General features: G+C 44.9%; 1 protein-coding gene across 2 annotated transcripts in view; it reads right to left on the minus strand.

Annotated features, from left to right (window-relative positions):
- EBF4 (EBF family member 4) overlaps positions 1–20,047 on the minus strand; it is a 55,914-nt gene that overhangs the window by 30,609 nt on the left and 5,258 nt on the right. For both annotated transcript variants that reach the window (XM_061126751.1, XM_061126752.1), the window contains 5 exons: positions 12,913–13,069; positions 12,613–12,676; positions 12,386–12,441; positions 10,812–10,885; positions 9,793–9,861 (listed from right to left, as the gene is read on the minus strand). In XM_061126751.1, coding sequence (XP_060982734.1) covers positions 9,793–9,861; positions 10,812–10,885; positions 12,386–12,441; positions 12,613–12,676; positions 12,913–13,069 — 420 coding nt within the window. The remainder of the gene's footprint in view (positions 1–9,792; positions 9,862–10,811; positions 10,886–12,385; positions 12,442–12,612; positions 12,677–12,912; positions 13,070–20,047) is intronic.

Raw genomic sequence — 20,047 nt, forward strand, 5'->3', positions numbered from 1 at the left:
GAAACTATCTTTCAAAAATACATGAAATATTAAAGGATGCCATTCAGGCAAAAGAAAAATAATACCACATGGAAACATCAAATCTATGGAAAAGAATGAAGAGCACTGGAAATAGTTACTACATGGCTGAACGTATATATGTGTGTGTGTGTGTGTGTGTGTGTGTGTGTGTGTGTGTGTGTGAAGTCACTTCAGTCATGTCTAACTCTTTGCAGTTCTATGGACTGTAGCCTGCCAGGTTCCTCTGTCCATGGGATTTTCTAGGCAAGAGTACTGGAGTGGGTTGCCACGCCCTCCTCCAGGGGATCTTCCTAACCCAGGGATTGAATCCAAGTCTCTTGTCTCTTGCATTGGCAGGTGGGTTCTTTACCACTAGTGCCACTTTGGAAGCCCTGGGTAAATGTATATTTTCCATATAATTCAAATCTCTTTAAAACTAATTGACCTTGAAACAGTACAATATACTGTGGATTACAGAACATATATAAAAATAAAATTCAAGACAACAGTATGAGGTCATATAATTGAAGATAGAGGGCAATAAGTTAAAGACATGTCCTAAATTAATATTAAAATAACAAAATAAAGAATTTTCCTAATAAACCAACAAAGGAGATAAAGTTGAATAATTAAAAAAACCTGAATAATCTAAAAGAGTGGAAAAAGGGAAAAGAACAAAAAAGAGATAGAACACATAGAAAGAAAATATCAAGGTGATAAGACTCAAACATAATCATATCAATAACCACACTAAATGTAAATGATCTAAATATACCAATTTAAAGGCAAAGATTATCAGATTAGACAAAAAGCAGAACTATATGCTGTCTATAAGAAGTGTATGTTAAATATAGAGACACAAGTAGATTAAAAGGATGGAAAAGATTTATCATGCTAATAGTAGTCAAAAGGAAACTTGAATGATGATATTACTATCAAAGTAGATTTTATGGATTCATAATAAAAGGGTCAATTAAACAGAAGGACATAAAACAATCCTATACATCTATGTACCTAATAACAGTTTTCAAATTATATGAAGCAAGACTGACAGAACCTTAAGGAAAAACAGCCAAATCCAGAATATCAGTTGGTCATTCCAGTACCCTTTTCTCAATAACAGGAAAAAAAGGCAGAAAATCAGTCAGGCTATAGACTCAAACAACACGTCAACTAGCTTAACCTGTTTGATAGTTATAGGTCACTCTATCTAACAACAATAAAATACACATTCTTCCCAAGTGCACACAAAACATTTATCAAAGTAGGTTACATTCTGGGCCATAAATTTAGTTTCAAAAGATTCAAAAGGATTAAAGTTATACAAAGTGTATATTCTCTGACAATTGAATTAAATTAGAAACCAGTAATGGAATTATCCTAAGAGAATTCCCAAACTTTTTGAAACTAAATAATACATGGGTTAAAAAAAATTCAAAAGAGAAATTAGAAAATATTTTTAATTAAATAGAAATGAAAACATAATTTGTGGTATGATACTAAAGCAGTACTTAGAAATGTGTAGCACTAAAAGTTTATTTTAGACAGAAAGAAGGTCTGTTTTAGACAGAAAAGTCATTCAAATAAATGACCTCAGCTTCCATTCCAGTAGACCAGAAAAAGGAGAGGAAATTGAGCCCAAAATAAGCAGAAGAAAGGAACTAATAAATATCTAAATAGGAAATAGACAAACAATGTAGAAAATCAATTAAACCAAAAGGGTTCTTTTAGAAGGTCAGTAAAATGGATAAACCTGTAGCCTGACTGATTAGGAAAAAAGAGAGAAGACATAATTTGCCAATATCAGACATGGGAATGGTGACATCACTGCAGATTCTAAAGATACGGGATAAGGAATATTACAAATAATTTTATGTCAACAAATTCAACAACTTTAAAAAATGGACAAATTCCTTGAAAGATACAGATTACTAAAGTTCATTCTAGAAAAAATAGATAGCCTATTCTGTTAGAGACATTAAAATTATAGTCAAAATACTTGCCACAAAGAAAAGTCCAGGCTTAGATGGCTTCACTGGTGAATTCTACCAAACACTTAAGGAAGAAGTAATACCAGTTATATACAAACTCTTCCAAAAAATTGAAGAGTCAGAAATACCCCCAACTAAATCTATAGGCCAGTATATCAGCATTGCAAAACAGAAAAAGATACACAGATGTACAGAACAGACTTTTGGACTCTGTGGGAGAAGGCGAGGGTGGGATGTTTTGAGAGAACAGCATCGAAACATGTATATTATCCAGGGTGAAACAGATCACCAGCCCAGGCTGGATGTATGAGACAAGTGCTCGGGGCTGGTGCACTGGGAAGACCCAGAGGAATCGGGTGGAGAGGGAGGTGGGAGGGGGGATCGGGATGGGGAATACATGTAAATCCATGGCTGATTCATGTCAATGTATGACAAAAACCACTACAATATTGTAAAGTAATTAGCCTCCAACTAATAAAAATAAATGAAAAAAAAAAAGAGAGAACGTGTTAGTCACTCAGTCATGTCCGACTCTTTGTAACTCCATAGACTATAGCCTGTAAGTCTCCGCTGTCCATGGAATTCTCCAAGAAAGAATATTGGAGTGGGTAGCCATTTTCTTCTCCAGGGATCTTCCCAACCCAAGGATTGAAATCAAGTCTTTCACACTGAGGGCAAATTCCTCACCATCTGAGCCACCAGGGAAGCCCCATATATCAGCATACCTGTCTGGTTTTGATATATCAGTATATCTGATATCTGATATATCAAAACCAGACAAAAAAGTTATAAGAAAACTAAAAAATTACCAGTGGCTTTTTTCATAGAACTAGAGCAAAAAAATCTCAAAATCTGTATGGAGACACAAAAGATCCTGAATTGCCAAAGCAATCTTGAGAAGGAAAAACAGACTTGGAGGAATCAGGCTCCCTGACTTCAGACTAATAAAAAGTTACAGTCATCAAATCAGTATGGTACTGGAACAAAAATAGAAAAATAAATCAATGAAACAGGATAGAAAACCCAGAAATAAACCCATACACCTATAGTCAATTAATCTATGATGAAGAAGGCAAGACTACACAATGCTGGAGACACAGTCTCTTCAACAAGTGATTGCTGGGAAAATTGGGCAGCTATATGCTAAAAAATGAAATTAGATCATTCTTTAACTCCATACACAAAAATAAGCTCAAAATGGATTAAAGACCTAAAGGCGAGACTGGATACTGTAAAACTCCTAGAGGAAAACAAAGGCAGAACAGTCTCTGACATAAATTGCTGCAATATGTTTTTCAAACTGTCTCCCAACATAATGAAAATAAGAACAAAAATAAGCTAATGGGGCCTACTTAAACTCAAAAGCTTTTGCACAGCAAAGGAAACAATAAACAAAATGAAAAGACAACCCACAATTTGGGAAAAAATATTTGTAAATGATGTGACAGATAAGAGATTAGTCTCTAAAATTTAAAAATAGCTCAAGATACTTAACAAGATCAAAACAAACAACCCACTCAAAAAATGGGCAGAAGACATAAATATACATTTCTTCAAAGAAGACATACAGATGGTCAAAGGCACATTAAAAAGATGTTCAATCACTAATTATTAGGGAAATGCAAGCCAAAACTATTAATACAATGAGATGTCACCTCATACTAGCCAGAATGGTTATCATCAAGAAATCCACAAACATAAATGCTGGGGAGGGTGTGGAGAGAAGAGAACCTCCTATACTGTTGGTGGGAATGTAAATTGGTACAGCCACTATGGAGAACAGTATGGGGGTTCATTAAAAAACAAAATAGAGCTACCACATGACCCTGCAATCCCACTCCTGGGTATATATCCAGAGAAAAATATGACCTAAAAGGATACATGCACCCCAGTGTTCATTGAAGCACTGTTTACAATAGCCAAGACATGGATGCAGCCTGAATGTCTATCGACAGAGGAATGGATAAAGGAGATGTGGTACGTATATACAATGGAATATTACTCGGCCATTAAAAAGAAATGAAATAATGCCATTTTCAGCAACATAGACAGTGTCATATGAGTGAAGTAGGACAGAGAAGGAGAAATATCACATGCTATCATTTATATGTGGACTCTAAAAAGAAATGATACAAATGAGCTTATATACAAAACAGAAGCAGAGTCACAGACTTAAAGAACCAACTGACAGTTGCTGGGAGGAGCGGGGGGAAGGATCAGGGGAAGGGATACTTAGGGAGTTTGGGATGGACATGTGCATACTGGTATATTCAAAATGGATAACCAACAAGGAACCACTGTATAGCACATGGAACAATGTTAAATGGCAGCCTGGATGGGAGAGGAGTTTGGGGAAGGATGGATACTTGTATTTGAATGGCTGAGTCCCTTTGCTGCTCACCTGAAACTATGGCAACATTGTTTGCTAATTGGCTATACCCCAATCTAAAATTTGAAAAGTTTTTAAAAAGAGAAAAAAACGACAAACAAAAAAGAAAATCAGAGACAACTGTTCATCGTGAACATGCAAAGACTCTAAACAAATTTTATTAAATCAAATCCAACAATATATTAAAAAGATAATACACCATGACTAAGTGAGGCTTATCTTGGAAATGCAGGGTTGGTTTAACATCAGAAAACAAATTGATGTAATTTATCATATTAAACTAAAAAAACAAACAAGATCATCTTAATAGATGTGGAGAAAGCCCCTGACAAAAGTCTAATATTGATTTCTGATTAAAAAAAAAACCAAACCTCTCAATAATGAAAGATAGTAGAGAACTTCCTCAATCTGACAAAGGCATCTATGAAAAACCTACAGCTACACACACACACACACATACAGACAAAACATACATAAGGGCTAAAGACTGAGTACTTTTCACCTAAGATCAGGAGCAAGATAAATATCCATCCTTTCCACTGCTACTATCAACACTGTACTGGAAGTTCTAACCAGTACAATCAGGTAAGAAAGATAAATAAAAGGCATCCATATTGGAAATAAATAAATAAAAGTGTCTTTATTTGCAGATGGCATGTTGTCTATAAAGATAATCTGTTGGACTCTTTAAAAAGCTACTAGAACTAATAAGTGAGTTTAGCAAGGCTGCAGACTACAGAATCACTTACATAAAAATTCATATTTATGTGTGCCATAAATAAACCATTGGAAATTGAAACTTAAAACAGCATTTACAATAGCATCAAAACAAACAAATAATAAGGGATAAATCTGAACAAGCAATGTGAAAGATCTGTACTCTAAAGACTATAAAATATTGATAAGAGAGATTGAGGAAAATGTTCATTGGTTGGAAGACTCAATATCGTTAAGATGTCATTTTCTCCAAATTGGTTTTTTAGATTCAAAGTAGTACCAATCAATAGCTCAATGGGACTTTTTGTAGAAATTAACAAGTTGATGCCCAAATTCATATAGAAATGCAAAGGAAAAAGTTGCAGTGAAGAAACAAAGTTGGAGGACTTAAATTACCTTATTTCAAGAATTATTATAAAGTAACAGTAATCAAAACAGTGTAGTATTAGCATAAAAGGTAGAGTAAGGAATTGATGGAACAGAATAGAGAGTCCAGAAATAACTCCACATATAAATAAACAGTTGATTTTTTTTTTACAAAGTTTAAAAGAAACAGTTCTGGAACAAGTGAATATATTGCAAAACAACAAAGTGTCTTGATTCTATACCTCTCATATTTACAAAAATTAACTCAAAGTGGATCCTACACCTATACAAAAATCCCAAAGCAACAAAACTTATAGAAGAAAGGGGAACTTTTCTGTGACCTAGCTGAAGATTTTTAGCTATGACAACAAAAACACAATACACAGAGGAAAAAATGTATAAACTGGACCTTATCAAAATTAAAAACCTGTGTTTTTCAAAAACACTGTTAAGAGGGCTTCCCTGATGGCTCAGTGGTAAAGAATCCATCCGCCAAAGAGGAGACATGGGTTCAGTCCCTGATCCAGGAAGATCCCTCATGCTGTGGAGCAACTAAGCTAGTGCGCCACAACTCCTGAGCCTGTGCTCTAGAGCCCCAGAACCCCAACTATTGAAGCCCACACCCCTTAAAGCCCGTGTTCTACAGCAAGAGAAGCCACTGCAATGAGAAGCCTGCATACCCCAACTTGAGAGGAACCCCTGCTTGCTGCAACTAGAGAAAAACCTGGGCAGTAACGAAGGCCCAGCACAGCCAAAAATTAATTCATTAAATAACTTAAAAAAAAAACTGATAGAATGAAAAGACTAGTTATGGATTAGGAAATTTTTAAAAATTAATTTATCTTTGGCTGCACTGAGTTTTCATTGCTGCATATGGCAATGCAGGGGCTACTCTCTAGTTGCAGTATGTGGGCTTCTTACTGTGGTGGCTTCTCGTTGCAGAACACGGGCTCTCGGATGCACCGGATTCATTGGTTGAGGCACACAGGTTCAGTAGCTGTGGTGCATGGGCTTAGATGCCCTGCAGCATGTGGAATCTTCCCAGACCAGGGATCGAACTCATGTTCCCTGCATTGGCAGGAGGATTCTTAACCACTGGACCACTGGGGAAGTCTGGGAAAAATTTTTTGTAAAATATTTATCTAATTTTTTCCACAGTATATAAAGAACTCTCACTCAGTAATTAAAAAATAATCCAAATACTTCACCCCCCCAAAAAAAAATGAATGGCAAACAAGCACATGGAAAGATGTTCAACATCATTAGTCATTAGGGATATGCAAATTAAAACCATAATGAGATATGACTATACATCTATTAGAATGGGTAACGTTAAAAAGAGAGATCATTCTTACGCTGATGAGAATGTAGAGGAATTACAACTCTCATACACTGCTGGTGGGAAACATAAAATGGTATCACTACTTTGGAAAACATAGTTAGGCAACTACTTATGACAAATGATCAGTATCTAGGATCTATAGGATCTATAAAGAACCATTAAAATCAATCATAATTCCTGGTGATTTCAGTGTCAAGGTAAATACATAATTCTTCCAACAGATTCTTCTCTCTATTCTTTTTGTATCTCTCCTCTACTGAACTTGCCTCTACACTCCCCTGGCCACACATCACCAATAAACACAATTTCCAAATTAATCCTACCTACAGGCAACCCACTCCTTAACCACCAGCTCCACCCCCTTCTAGTACCTCAACTCCAATAATTCTTTGGTCCCATCAGAACCTATGCTCCATTCATCATCCTTTCTCTTCACTCACCCATTCTCCTCTCCTTTGTGAGCTTAAATTCCTTGTTCTATTTTTGTAAATACTCTTTGCTTACACTTTTTACTCTCTTGCCCTCTCCTTTCATTGTATTCACATAGCAAACTTCTAACTCTGGCTATATGCAACCACTCACCTGTTCTGCACCTGCACTCCTGTGGCTCAGCAGAGCTGGGGAAATTGCTTACTGAATTTATGACCACAGGAGTTCCCTAGGGGTGCAGCGGATAGGAATCAACCTGCCAATGCAGGGGACATGGGTTCAGTCCCTGGTCTGGGATGATTCCACATGCAAGGGAGCAACTAAACCTGGGTGCTGCAACTACTGAGCCCATGTGCCACAACTACTGAAGCCTGCATGCTCTAGAGCCAGCAAGTCGCAGCTACTGAGCCCGCTGCAGCAAATACCAAAGCCCGTGTTCTACAAGAGAAGCCACTGCAATGAGAAGCCTGTGTGCCACGAGAGAACAGACCCTGCTCTCCACAACTAGAGAAAGCCTGCATGCAGCAACAAAGACCCAGTGCAACCAAAAATAAATATAAATGAACAAATAAAAAATTCATGACCATAGGGAATTCCCTGGTGATCCAGTGGTTAGGACTCGGTGCTTTCACTGTCATGGCCCCAGGTTCAGCCTCTGGTTGGGGAACTAAGATCCCACAAGCTGTGTGGTGAGGCCCAAAGTGAATAAATTTTTTAAATAAATAAATAGATAAATAAATGTATGAACATATCTCAGGTGGGCCCTTAGTGCCACTGGCAATCACAGAACATTTCCATAGTCCCCTCACTCTCCTGGACAACTATTTCATGCCCTAGTGTCTCCCTCTCCATCCTCACCCTCAACTGTTGACCTTGTTTCCTATTTCACTGAGAAAAAGGACGTCTGCAAGCTCCTATGTTGGATATATCCATTTACCCACTTCCACGCCAAGATTCTCTGTCTTCCCTGCTGTCTCCATGGATAACTGTCTGTGCTCCCAGGTAAAACCAGTCCTCCACCTATGCAGGAGACACCACGCCCTTTGCTGACTAGAGGACATTGCTTCAGCAATTCTCCCTTCTAACTCTTGCATCATAATTTTCCATTTCCTACTGGATTTTTGTCATTAGCATCTGAACAAGCTATATTTTTTTTCTTAGCCTTACACTGTGCTCCTGCCACCACCCTGTTTCTTTGATCCCCTTAGGGTGAAGTCCAGAGTTCCTCTGGTCACTGTCTCTCATTCTCTCTTAGACATACTCCTATCAGAATTCTGCCCCTTTTGCCACCGAAATAGCTCCTGTTGAGGTCACCAGTGTCCCCCACATTGCTAAATCTAATGGTTAATTCTTATTATTTTTATCATCTCCATGAGCAGCATTTGATGCAGTTGACTATAGCCTTCTTTGGGGAAAATTTTTCTAGCTGGGCTTCTGGGACTCTATTCCCCTGACTTTCCTTCCACTTTACTGCAGCTGCTTCTTAGTCTCCTTTGCTGGTTCTGCATCTCTCGACTACAGCAACAGGCATTCTCAAAATAGCTGGTATGAATATCAATTGGTATAATTGCTACTGAGGACAAATTGGCAATAACTATCAAAAGTACAAATGTACATCTCCTTTGACTCAGAAATTCTGCTTCTAGTAATATCCTTCATATAAATGCACACATGTGCTAAGTGACACATGGACAAAGTAATTCACTACAGCAATATTTTATCCCTGAAGATGAATGAAAACAGCCAAAATGTCCTGCAATAGACACTAAAGAAATTATGGTCCAAGACTGAGGAGACTGTTTGTGTCTGCATTTTCAGGCTACTTCAGGAAGGATACTCATGAAGCTGGTGACAATGCTTGCTTATTTGGAGGGCAATGGATGAGTCAGAGGCAGAGGTGGAAGACTTTGCTGTCAACCCTTTTAAAGCTGAATTTTAGTACACTGTGAATGATCTATCTATTAAAAGGAAAACAAGGCAGGGTTTAGTTCCAATATGGAATGAGTTCTAAGATATTAATATATTGTTACAAATAAAAAAGGTAAGTATTAAATACAAAAGATTGTGCACAATGTGCTATACGTAGGGGTAGGGCAGACTTACTTTTCATTATTTACTCTTTTGTGTTATCTTTTGAATTTTGTACCTTATATATATATTTCCTATTCAGAAAGAAATAATGCATTTTCACATGCATCACCTCTACAATCCTATGACTGAAACTCACCAAGTATTTCCCTATTTTTCTAACAAAGGAAATGAACAGAGAAGTTAGAGGAGGCACCAGAACCAGAGCCAACTTTCCCTGCCAGTCCCTGTTAGCTCCTCCAGCCGTGGCATCCTCTACCACCTCCCACCCCTGTCCTCTCTGGCTTCTTCCCTCAGGAAGCACAACTCCTAAGTTCAGCCTCAGAAAGTCTGCCACCAGGGGCTTCACTTGGGGGACCGTTACTCTCGCTCAGAGCCACCAAAGGGTGGTGGGATGCACTGTGCTCTGTGGCTGGTTCCAGCCTGCCCTGACCTTGCAAGCTGCCAGGCCCTCCTCCCCTGGCCTGTACCTGTCAATGATGACGGGGTCTGAGGGCGTCTCATTCCGGTTGCCACAGCTCTTCCGGTCACAGCATCGGCTGAAGGAAGGGTGAGGAGGGAGGGAAGGAGGAAAGAAGGAGAGGGAGATTAGTGTGGGGTGTGTTTGTGTGCGCGCGTGTGTGTATGTGTGTGTGTGTGGCTCTGGGGTGAGGAAGCTGATGTCCTGTCTCTGAGTGTGGAATCCCTGGGCCAGAAGGGTTCACTCCCAGAACCCAGCCCTGGGGATAAGGCTGGCCAGGAAACCCTTGTCCCAAAGGCGTGCTGCTCCTGGAAGATCCAGGAAAGGGTGGAATGCTGACCATCTACTCTCTCTGTACCCTTTTAATACATATAGAGAAGAGCTCTAATTGTAAGCATGCATCACATGAATTTTCACAAAGTGAGCTCACCCATGTAACCAGACCAAGAAATACCATGTGACCAGCATCCCAGAAGCCCCATCCTGGTCACTGCCCTTCCCAAGGGTAGCCACTGTTCCAACAAGATTTTTGAACACTATTTTCTTTTCCATGTGTGAGGAGTTGCCTAGGACGACCTTGTCCGATTGACACGTCCTGGGGAGCCCTTATCTAGAAACACCAAGCTCTGGGGTAATGGGGAAGGGGAACCAAGAGCCGTGCTCCTCCTTCCCCATCCTGCCTGCCCAGGGCGTGCCCTGAAGGTCACATAAGAGGCAGAAAAGTTTCCTCCCTCAGCTCTGGAGCTAATCCAGGAGGCCCAGGCCCTGCCCCCACCTCCCAGCGAGCCCTCTCCAGAGCTTTATTAGTTAAGCTTCCCAGTAGCAGCAGGAGGCCTTTCTTGCAAAAACAGTCAGAGAAGCCACATAAACAGGCCAGGCTAATGGGGCCTCAAGGACCCTCTCCTCAGCCAGCACTGTGCCCAGGGACCTCACTCTTTCCTCATCACCTCCCCCCACCAGGCTCCCCTGGGGATCAGTGGGGAGGGGGTTGGGCCAAGAGGCCAGTGCCAGCGCCCTAGCCCTTCTCACCTGCACATGATCTCATGAGTGAGCAGCACACGGCACATTTCGGGGTTCTTGTCCTGCCCCTCGTAGATGATGGCCTGGGGAAGGAGAAGTGCACGAGCTTGGGGGGAAGGAGGCTCCTCTCGAGGCCAGGTGAGGGGCATGTGGGCCCTCCTCCCAGAGAAGAGTATGCCCTCCAACTCTCTCTGGGGGCCCAGGAGTGCAAAGCAGGAGCTGGGAACTGAGCTTCCCAAACTGGGACCACCATCAGAATGGGCAAGAATGGGGTGAAGTCTACAGAGTCTGTCTGTCCACAGGCAGCACTTTCTGGAGCCAGTTCTGCCCTGGGGCAGGGAGGTCCACTGACCACCCTGACCAAGACCAGGCACATGCTCCAGCCTCCACGGTTCTCACAAGCATCGTCCCTCCAGGCTCTCCCGCCAGCTCCTCGGCCGCGCTCCCCATCCCGGTCATCTCTGCAGGCCAGGCCAGAGGCTTCCTCTGGGACTGTTGGATCAGCCCCTGACCCCTCAACCAGTACCCAGCTTCTCCTTGGCCTTGAAGCAAGGAGTAAGCTTCCCGAACGCACATTTGGCTTCCAACTTAAAAAGTCTGGGCCTCCCAGCCATCCCTCATTTGTGGGTCTCTTTCTCTGTGGACATTCTCCAACCTCTTCCATGCTTGTTGGCCATACAATCCCACTTTGCCACTTCCCAGTCTGCCTCCCAGACCATAGTGACCACAGGCATCCTAGAAACGCACCACTTCTTCCTCTTCCCTGGGATTGGGTGGAGGCTGCTGGAAGCCTGTCTGTGTGGGAAAGCCCAAGCCTCCACCTCCAGTTCAGGCCCCTGATTTTCACATCTGAGACTCAGCCCTGTTCCTTACCAGCACACAGAGTTCGGAAAAGCCTAAGGCTGCACAGTCCATGAGGGCTGACTCAGGTTTCAGTCGCCCCGCACTCCTCTGGCTGGCCCCGAGCCTCCTCCTTTTGTCTTTTCAAATCAGCAAGGTGCTGAGGGCCAGTGTTGGAAGCTGTGGGGCCCCACCCAGGGCTGGACCAAGGCACCCATCCCTGTGTTAGCTGCTAAGGGCTTTCTCTTGAGAACTGCTCTCAACAGATAGGAGCTGCTTCCCCTGAAAATGTCTGGAAGGTTACATACTTCCCTTGGGAGTGGTCCCCAGCCAGTAACTGACCAATACAGGGGACAGAATCTTGGCCTCCTTCCCTCAAGGGGCAACGACTCGGTGCCGTTCCTCCTCTAGCGGATCAGGCTGAAGCTAGACTCCAGCTGATACCACATCCTTGCTGAGCATCCCCTGCTCTGTCTTGCTTCTCCCCAGTCCCCTCCTGAGATCTTCTTCCCTCTTCCTCAATAAACCCACCTGAACCTCATCTAGGCTGAACTTCTACATAACAGGACCCAAGAGCAAAGTCTTTGTGAAAATGTCTTTTTCTTGTCTAGAGGACAAAAGCCACACATCCTCCTCCTGTGGACAGTGGGGAGCTAGACTGGGGAGGATAAAGCGTACGGGGGATGCGGAGGCAGGGACAAAGATGCTTGTTCAGATCTCAGGGGAGATGGTGGCTGGCTCACCTGCTTGGACATGGAGTCGATGAGACGCACGTAGAGATCCTGTTCTGTCCGAAGACCTTGAGGGTGAGAAGGCAGAGAGGTCTGTTATTTAGGGAGCTCCTGTGGCTTCTGATGACAACATACTCCACACCCTTCCCAGCTGGAGCCAGGCCCCCTCCACTCTTGACAGTGGGGTACCATGTGTTACATGGTACTGTGGTACCCCATGGGTGGTGGGCTCTACTCACCATTGTTATATACCAGCCGGAGGCGGTAATGGATCCCGTTGTTTGTCTTTTCCGCCCCAGGCTCCTGCAGGGACAAGATAGGGAGGATGCTCAGTGCTCCCAGGGAGCCTACAGTCACTCCCCTCCCCACCTCTCCCCCACCCAAACCTCCTCCCTCTCCTCTCCCATCCGTTCACCACCCCCTTCTTCACTCCTCCAAGGCCTATCCGTCATCTGTTCCAGTGGGAAGGGGTTCCCTGAAAACCCCCCACCCCTGCCACCCCACCCTCTTCCTTCCCGGTGAGCCCACAAGCCTCTCACTCGGTCCTTCTCCACAAAGTCGATGAAGGCCGTGCGCTCCACCTCCACCGGCTGCCCCTGCCGGTCATACATGGCCAGCACGAAGTGGAAGAAGTTGGATTTCCTGAGGTTGGAAGGGGGCTGCTTCTCAAAGTGTGCTCGTGCCAGGCCCACACCACTGTGGGGAGGAAAGCTGCTGGAAACCACCGGAAGTGAGTGCTCTTCAGAAAGACACCCACCACCTCTGACCAGGACTCGGCTCTGCCGTGACAAGAATTACACTGGACGGGCCCATGCCGCCCTTGACAGGGCCATCTCAGTTCCAGACAGTGGCCTCCCAGTGCTGAGATCACTGAACCTGCTCCCATGGACATAAGCGGCACATCGGGGGGTATCCCTGGCAGACTCCTTCCTAGACTTTTCTCTGGGCCCTACATTTTGGAAGCTGGTCCCTAAAACCAAATGGACACATCTTATTGATCTGAGCAACACATCTTACTGACCTGAGGCTCCTGTGACTGCCCTTTAGGGCCTCAAGGGGCAGCTGGGAGGTTTTGGAATGAATACTTCACTGTACCCTAGTTCACGGCTGTGTGCATGAGCCTATGGCATTGCCTGGGAGATGAAGTCCATCAGACACTCAGAGACACTGAACTGGCTCAGGGCACTAGACTGCCCAGCCTGGACTCTGGGCTATGGCTGACGGTGGAAAAGTCCTCCTCAGGTGTATGGGGACCTGCCTCCACACTTTAAGAAAGACACCACTGGCTCCCTTGGACAGAAGCATCTTGTGGTCTGGTCTTGCTTTCTCTTGACTCATCAGAAACCAGCCCCAGAAACAAAGCCAGGGTTAGAGCACAAGTAGGAGAACCAAGGCCCTATTTACCAAATATTTCCTGAGCCCCAATGATGTATTAAGCACTAGCCACATGGCGCCATGTGGGGCCAGACTGAAACTCCTGGAAGGGGAGAGAAGAAAGATACAGATAGCTTACTCAACATGAGACAGAGTGGTGAGTACCCCCAAAGAGATGTTCCTACATAAAAAACAATAAAATTAAAGGAAGAAAAAATTAATTCTCTGTGAGAGGAAGGGAAGACTTCACAGAGATGGTGGCTTTCCCTCTGGTCTTTGAGGAATGAATAGGAGCTCAACAGGGGGAGGAGGCAAAAAGGCAGAACTAATAGCATAAGAAATGGCTGTAGGTGTGAGTGTCACTGGACCACAGGTTTCAGAGTGTGAAGTGAGGAGAGAAAAGGTTTGTATTGGAAGTGCCAGACCATGTAGGCACACAAAAACCAGGCCATGGAGTTTAGACTTTCTTCTCTGGGTCAAGGTCTTCCAAAATGTTTTCTTTAGCTCTTTCATGGCTCCAGATCTTCATTCTATAAAGGAGTGCTAAAGCCACAACTGCTGGGAAATGCGGCTTCATGGAATACTCATGAGTGTGTGTGTGTGTGGGGGGGGGGGGCATCCTTGGAACATCCTCTAGGAAGGGACTCTCTTTGACTCGCTCAGGCCAGGGCTCCCCATGTGTGGCAACCAGCCTCCAAGGTGGTTCCCATGACCCCTGCCTCCTGGAGCTCAGATCCTTGCACAGTCCCTCCTGCACTGTCAGGATTGGTCTCTATGGCCAGTAGAATCTGGCACAAGTGATAGTGTATGATTTCCAAGGTTAGGTCATACAAGATACATGGCTCCTGCCCTAAACAATCAGTGACTTGGGTGAAGCTGGCTGCCGTGCTGTGAGGATACTCAAGCAGTCCTACGGAAGGTCCACATGGAGAAGAACTGAACCCTCCTGCCAACAGCCGGCACTAACTGATCAGCTGGGCGAGATCCACCAGCCCCAGGCAAGCCTTCAGATGACTGAAGCCTCATAAGAAACCCTGAGCTAGAACTACCCAGCCACACTGCTTCCTGGTTTCTAACTTTAAGAAACTGTGAGATAATGAATGTTGTTTTATGTCACTGAGTTTGGGAATAATTTTTTTTTTTTTTTAATGTGGCAATAGATTACCAACATACCATGCTTACTTGACTACGGAGCATTTTGGTGGAGGCATGTAGTTTGGGAAACATGACTAAAGGCCTCCAAGAGGTTCTGAAGTCAGGCAGGGCTTAGAAGATGATGCAGGCAGGGAGTGCCCAGGGTGTTGAAAGTGAGAGGCCACTGCCGGGATGCAGAGGTGAGGATGGTGGAACTGTTTTGAGAGCCATTTAGACCAGAGTCCATCCTGGACATGCCACTGTGATGACCTCTGCCATACTCAACAATGCTTAATATTTTTCTTCATATAATTGTAAATCAACTTATTCTTACTTGGCTTAAGGCAAAGCTGTAATATCTGAAATGTCATGGGCTTGAGAAGCTAGCTTGTTGTATTTTTACTTATATAGATTACAGGATATACATAACCAATAGAATGAAAATTGTTCCTCCTCCTGAAAGCCTGCTTGGGAGCCTCAGTGGTCCATATGAAATGCTGATTTTGGAGGCAAAAGTGACAGGTCTTCCTTGGGGGATGTGGTTTGGGAAACATGACCAAAGGCCACCAGGAGGCTCTGAAGTCAGGCAAGGCTTAGAAGACGCTGCAGGCAGGGAAGGCCCAGTATACTGAAGTGAGAGGCTGATCAGGATGAGGAGGGGGCCACCAATACTTTCTCTTCCCCACCAAAAGTTATTTCTACATGTTCCTTCCTCCAAGATCATCCTCCTCCCTCCTTCAGTGTCCCTCCCTTCTCCTCTGCCTCAGGCTTACTGTCCTTTCACGCCCAGGCCTTGACTGTCCTGCTTTCCACTTGCCAGGAGGCAGGGAAGCCTGAAGAACTTCAATCGCAGCAGGTCCCTGATTACTATTAATGAATATACTAAAGGTGGCGGTAACCCTGACTCCTTCCTCTGCCCCTTCTCCCACCCAGGACCAGCTTAAAGAGAGGTTCCAGGACCACCTAGGGGAACATAGGCCAGAAGAGGGTGGACTGGGAAGCCATCCCAGATCACTCTACCCTTCATTGCATCATCTGGCCCAGAAAACATGCTGGAAGGCTCTCAGACTGTAGGGAGATGGGGTAGAGAAAGAAAGAGGCCTGACAAGAGCGGGGATGGAGGCTGAGCAAGAACACAACCCCACATCTACGCAACATACCCTATCTACACAGCTACTCCTGCACTTCCCAGGCCAAGCGTCAATCATTGATGCTAAGCCTCCTTTCCCATCCATCCCTCTTGGCAAATACCAGTCAGTCCTGGGTCCCGGCTACCTGCTGGCTTCTGCCAGGCTCCTAAGGACCAGAGCTGGGAAGTCTGCCCTAGGCCCCAAGCCAAGCTTCCTTCACAGGGCCTGCCCTCTCAGCAGGAAAGGATTCCCAGGGAGAGAGGTTGGGGGGACCCAAGAGGGAAGGGAGCAGGTACCCCTGCCTGGGGTCTGTGAACCAGTGTCCATTGAGGGGCTGCACTGACCTACCCCACTGTGGGATCAGGCTCAATCCCACTTCCCTTGAGGTAGCCCAGCATCACCCTCCATGCTCCACCTCAATTAGTGGAAGCACTAAGGCACAGAGTCACACACATCCAGGCAAAGCAACAGGACAAGGTGGACAGCTTACAGTTCTGGGACAGGGATCACTATCATGAATGACAGCAGAAAAATATGAGTAACAGACTGACCCAGCAGACCAGGAGAGGACGGCAGAATGGGCAAGACCCCTGCTTGCACATCCAGGACTGCTCCTGGTCTGCAAATGTCTCCAGTTTACTCTGTTCATACCCCTGCGGGACAAGTGAAAAGACCAAGGTGAAATAGGAAGGACTTTGGTTTAAAGAAATCCTTGTGGGACATTCCTGGTGCTCCAGTGGTAAAGCATCTGCCTGTCAATGCAGGGAACATGGGTTCAATCCTCGGTCCAGGAAGATCCCACACGCCATGGAGCAACTCAGCCTGTGCGCCACAACTACTGAGCCCATGTGCTGCAACTATGGAAGTCCGTGCACTTTAGAGACTGTGCTCCCCAGTGAGAGAAGCCATCACAATAAGCCTAAGCACTGCAACTGAAAAGTAGACCCCACTTGTCGCAAATAGAGAAAGCCCAAGAGCAGCAACAAAGATATAGAGCAGGCAAAAAACAAACAAATAAAATTAAAAAAAAAAAAAAGAAGGAAGCCTATGTGTCATCCCTTTAAAAACAAACAAACAGAAATATCCTCACATTTCCTATGAACACAGAGAACGACATAATTAGCACAGTGGCTAAGTGCGGGATGCAGGTCAGTCTGGACTGTGCCTTCCTTCTCCTGGTTCCCCCAGGCAGCTGCACTGCCTCCCTGCCCGTGCAGCATGTGACCAATCAGCATCCCTGAGCAGAGCTGCAAGCCCCAAAGGGAAACGGAGGGAGGGGGAGACTGTTGCTTTTCTCCCCTTGGGAAGAGCTGATGCTCTTGTAATGAGGAAACAAACCAAGATTAAAGAATGGAAAGAAAGAAATACAGAAATACGCTTAAATAACTCAGATGATAGACCCAGGCCATGGAGAGGCCTGCTGGGGCACCCTAGAAGTAGACGTGTGTTCCTACACTAGCTTAGAGGCAGGGATGTGAATGAAGGCCAAGGTCCCTGATTCTGTGGTCTCCAAAGTGGGATTGCCCAAGACCCTCACTGCAGTGTGGGGAGAAACTGCAAGGGTGTCTATTGATAGGAATCCGTTATGTAGAAGAAAGAAGTGAGGCAGGAGAGCCTGGGAGGTCTGGAGAGGCAAGTGTTTTATCTGGGTTTCCCCAGAAGCAGAACCTGAGACAAGGATTCCAATGCAAATACTTTATGTGGGAGGTGATTTCAGGAAAACTTGGTGGGGGTGTGGAGTGACCAGAGGAGGAAAGGAAGCCCTATTGGGTGCATCACCTGGGAGGTACCACGGTGGGCAGCTGTAGCTCAGCCCCCAGGGAGCCCTGGAAGCAAGCCTAGAACTTGTGCTTTAGCTACCCCATCAGAAGGCTGGGCAAAGAAGTTGAAGTCTTTATCCACCAATGGCATCAGTCACTAGCTGAGGGCCTCTGGGGTATCATTTCTCAGTGGGATTGGCCTGGTATGCAGGTGGGCAGAGCAGACTCTGGTGGTCTAAGAAAGTCTTAGGAAGCAAATGTTGGCAGAGGAAGCAGACCCTTTCCTAAGGATCCCTAGGGGACAGGGGTTGGGTAGCAACTCCCAGCCACCCAGGGGCCTGCGGTGTGATGGAAGCCGGCAGAACTCCACCTGAGTGCAGCCTGGCAGATGCCTCACCTGCTCTGTGTGCTGCTGGAGCCTATAATTCAGAAACATCTCATTCACTTAGCATGATTAGTGTACAAAGCATGCCATATGTGCGCCTTTTCTGGATAAACATGGCTGAGTGACGAAAACAGCCACATTAACCACTTTTGTAGGATTCCAAAATGATTTACACATCTCCTCGCTTTCTTAAGGGCTTCCCTTGTGGCTCAGCTGGTAAAGAAGCCGCCTGCAGCACAGGAGACCTGGGTTCAATCCCTGAGTTAGAAAGATCCCTGGAGAAGGGAAAAGCTACCCACTCCTATATTCTGGCCTAGAGAATTCCATGGACTGTATAGTCCAGGGGGTCGCAAGGAGTCAAAGATGACTGAGTGACTTTCACTTGCTTTCTTAAAAAGATTGTTTTCAACAAAATGTTCAAAACACTTTCCTATCAACCCCGGAGTGTGCTGAGGTGGTGAGGTCTTTGCTCCTGTACTAAAGAGCTGGGATATGAGAGGAGAAAGTGCTCATTTTCAAATATCCACCAGGGCCAACTCATCCCCTTCCCATCTTCTGTTCTGAAATAGCCCCCAAATTAAAGGAGACCGTGACAGAAAAGTTCGGGGAACACAGGTATTTCTTGGCTGGAGGACATCCAAGCGTGGGGATGTGTGGGCTTCCTTCCCTGGGAATCCAGGTTAAAGGTGACACCGAGAGCAACCTGATTTTTACAGCCTGAGTCACTCAGGTAACCTGTGCTTCAGAGTACAGAGGGATGTAAACCTGGGGGCTGCAGAGTTGTCTGGCTGCTATTGCTTGGGCACCCAGGGGTCCCTAGAGATGCTCCTTTTTGAGGTGGAACAGGATGCCCCAGGGCCCTTCTCATAGCAGCTGGACTTTGCCAAAGCTGTCTAGGACAGATGACTTCCTTCGCAGTCAGTCCCTGCTCTCAACTCAGAAGGCTGTTCATATGCCTTTACAGTCTTGATTACATGCTTATTATTCAGTTCAGTTGCTCAGTCGTATCCGACTCTTTGTGACCCCATGGACTGCAACACGCCAGGCCTCCCTGTCCATCACCAACTCCTAGAACTTGCTCAAACTCATGTCCATTGAGTCGGTGATGCCATCCAACCATTTCATCCTGTTTTCCCCTTTTCCTCCTGCCTTCAATCTTTCTCAGCATCAGGGTCTTTTCCAATGAGTCAGTTCTTCACATCAGGTGGCCAAATTATTGGAGTTTCAGCTTCAGCATCAGTCCTTCCAATAAATATTCAGGGTTGATTTCGTTTAGGATTGACTGGTTTGATCTCCTTGCAGTCCAAGGGACTCTCAAGAGTCTTCTCCAACACCACAGTTCAAAAGTGTCAATTCTTCCATGCTCAGCCTTCTTTGTGGTCCAGTTCTCACATCTGTACATGACTATTGGAAAAACCATAGTTTTTGTAGATGGACCTTTGCTGGCAAAGTAATGTCTCTGCTTTTTAATATGTTGTCTAGGTTGGTCAGAGCTTTTCTTCCAAGGAGCAAGGGTCTTTTAATTTCATGGTTGTAGTCACCATCTACAGTGATTTTGGAGTCCAAGAAAATAAAGTCTGTCACTGTTTCCATTGTTTCCCCATTTATTTACCATGAAGTGATGGGACCAGATGCCATGATCTTTGTTTTTTGAATGTTGAGTTTTAAGCCAGCTTTTTTATTAGCAGGAGCATTTTAAAACAAACATCCCAAACCCCACAGACAGTGGTTGAGAATGGAGCTGTGGCCCTCCCCCAGAGGCACCCTCAGGCCTTCTGTCTCCCCACCTACCCATCCTCTACCAAATCCTAACTCTTGCTTGCCTTGGCAGCCCAAAGTTCTAAGGAGTGCCTTGGCTTGGGCCTGATCCATCTTGGAATCTGGGATGCTG

The sequence above is a fragment of the Dama dama genome, chromosome 23 (assembly GCF_033118175.1).
Source record: "Dama dama isolate Ldn47 chromosome 23, ASM3311817v1, whole genome shotgun sequence".
NCBI lineage: Eukaryota > Metazoa > Chordata > Mammalia > Artiodactyla > Cervidae > Dama > Dama dama.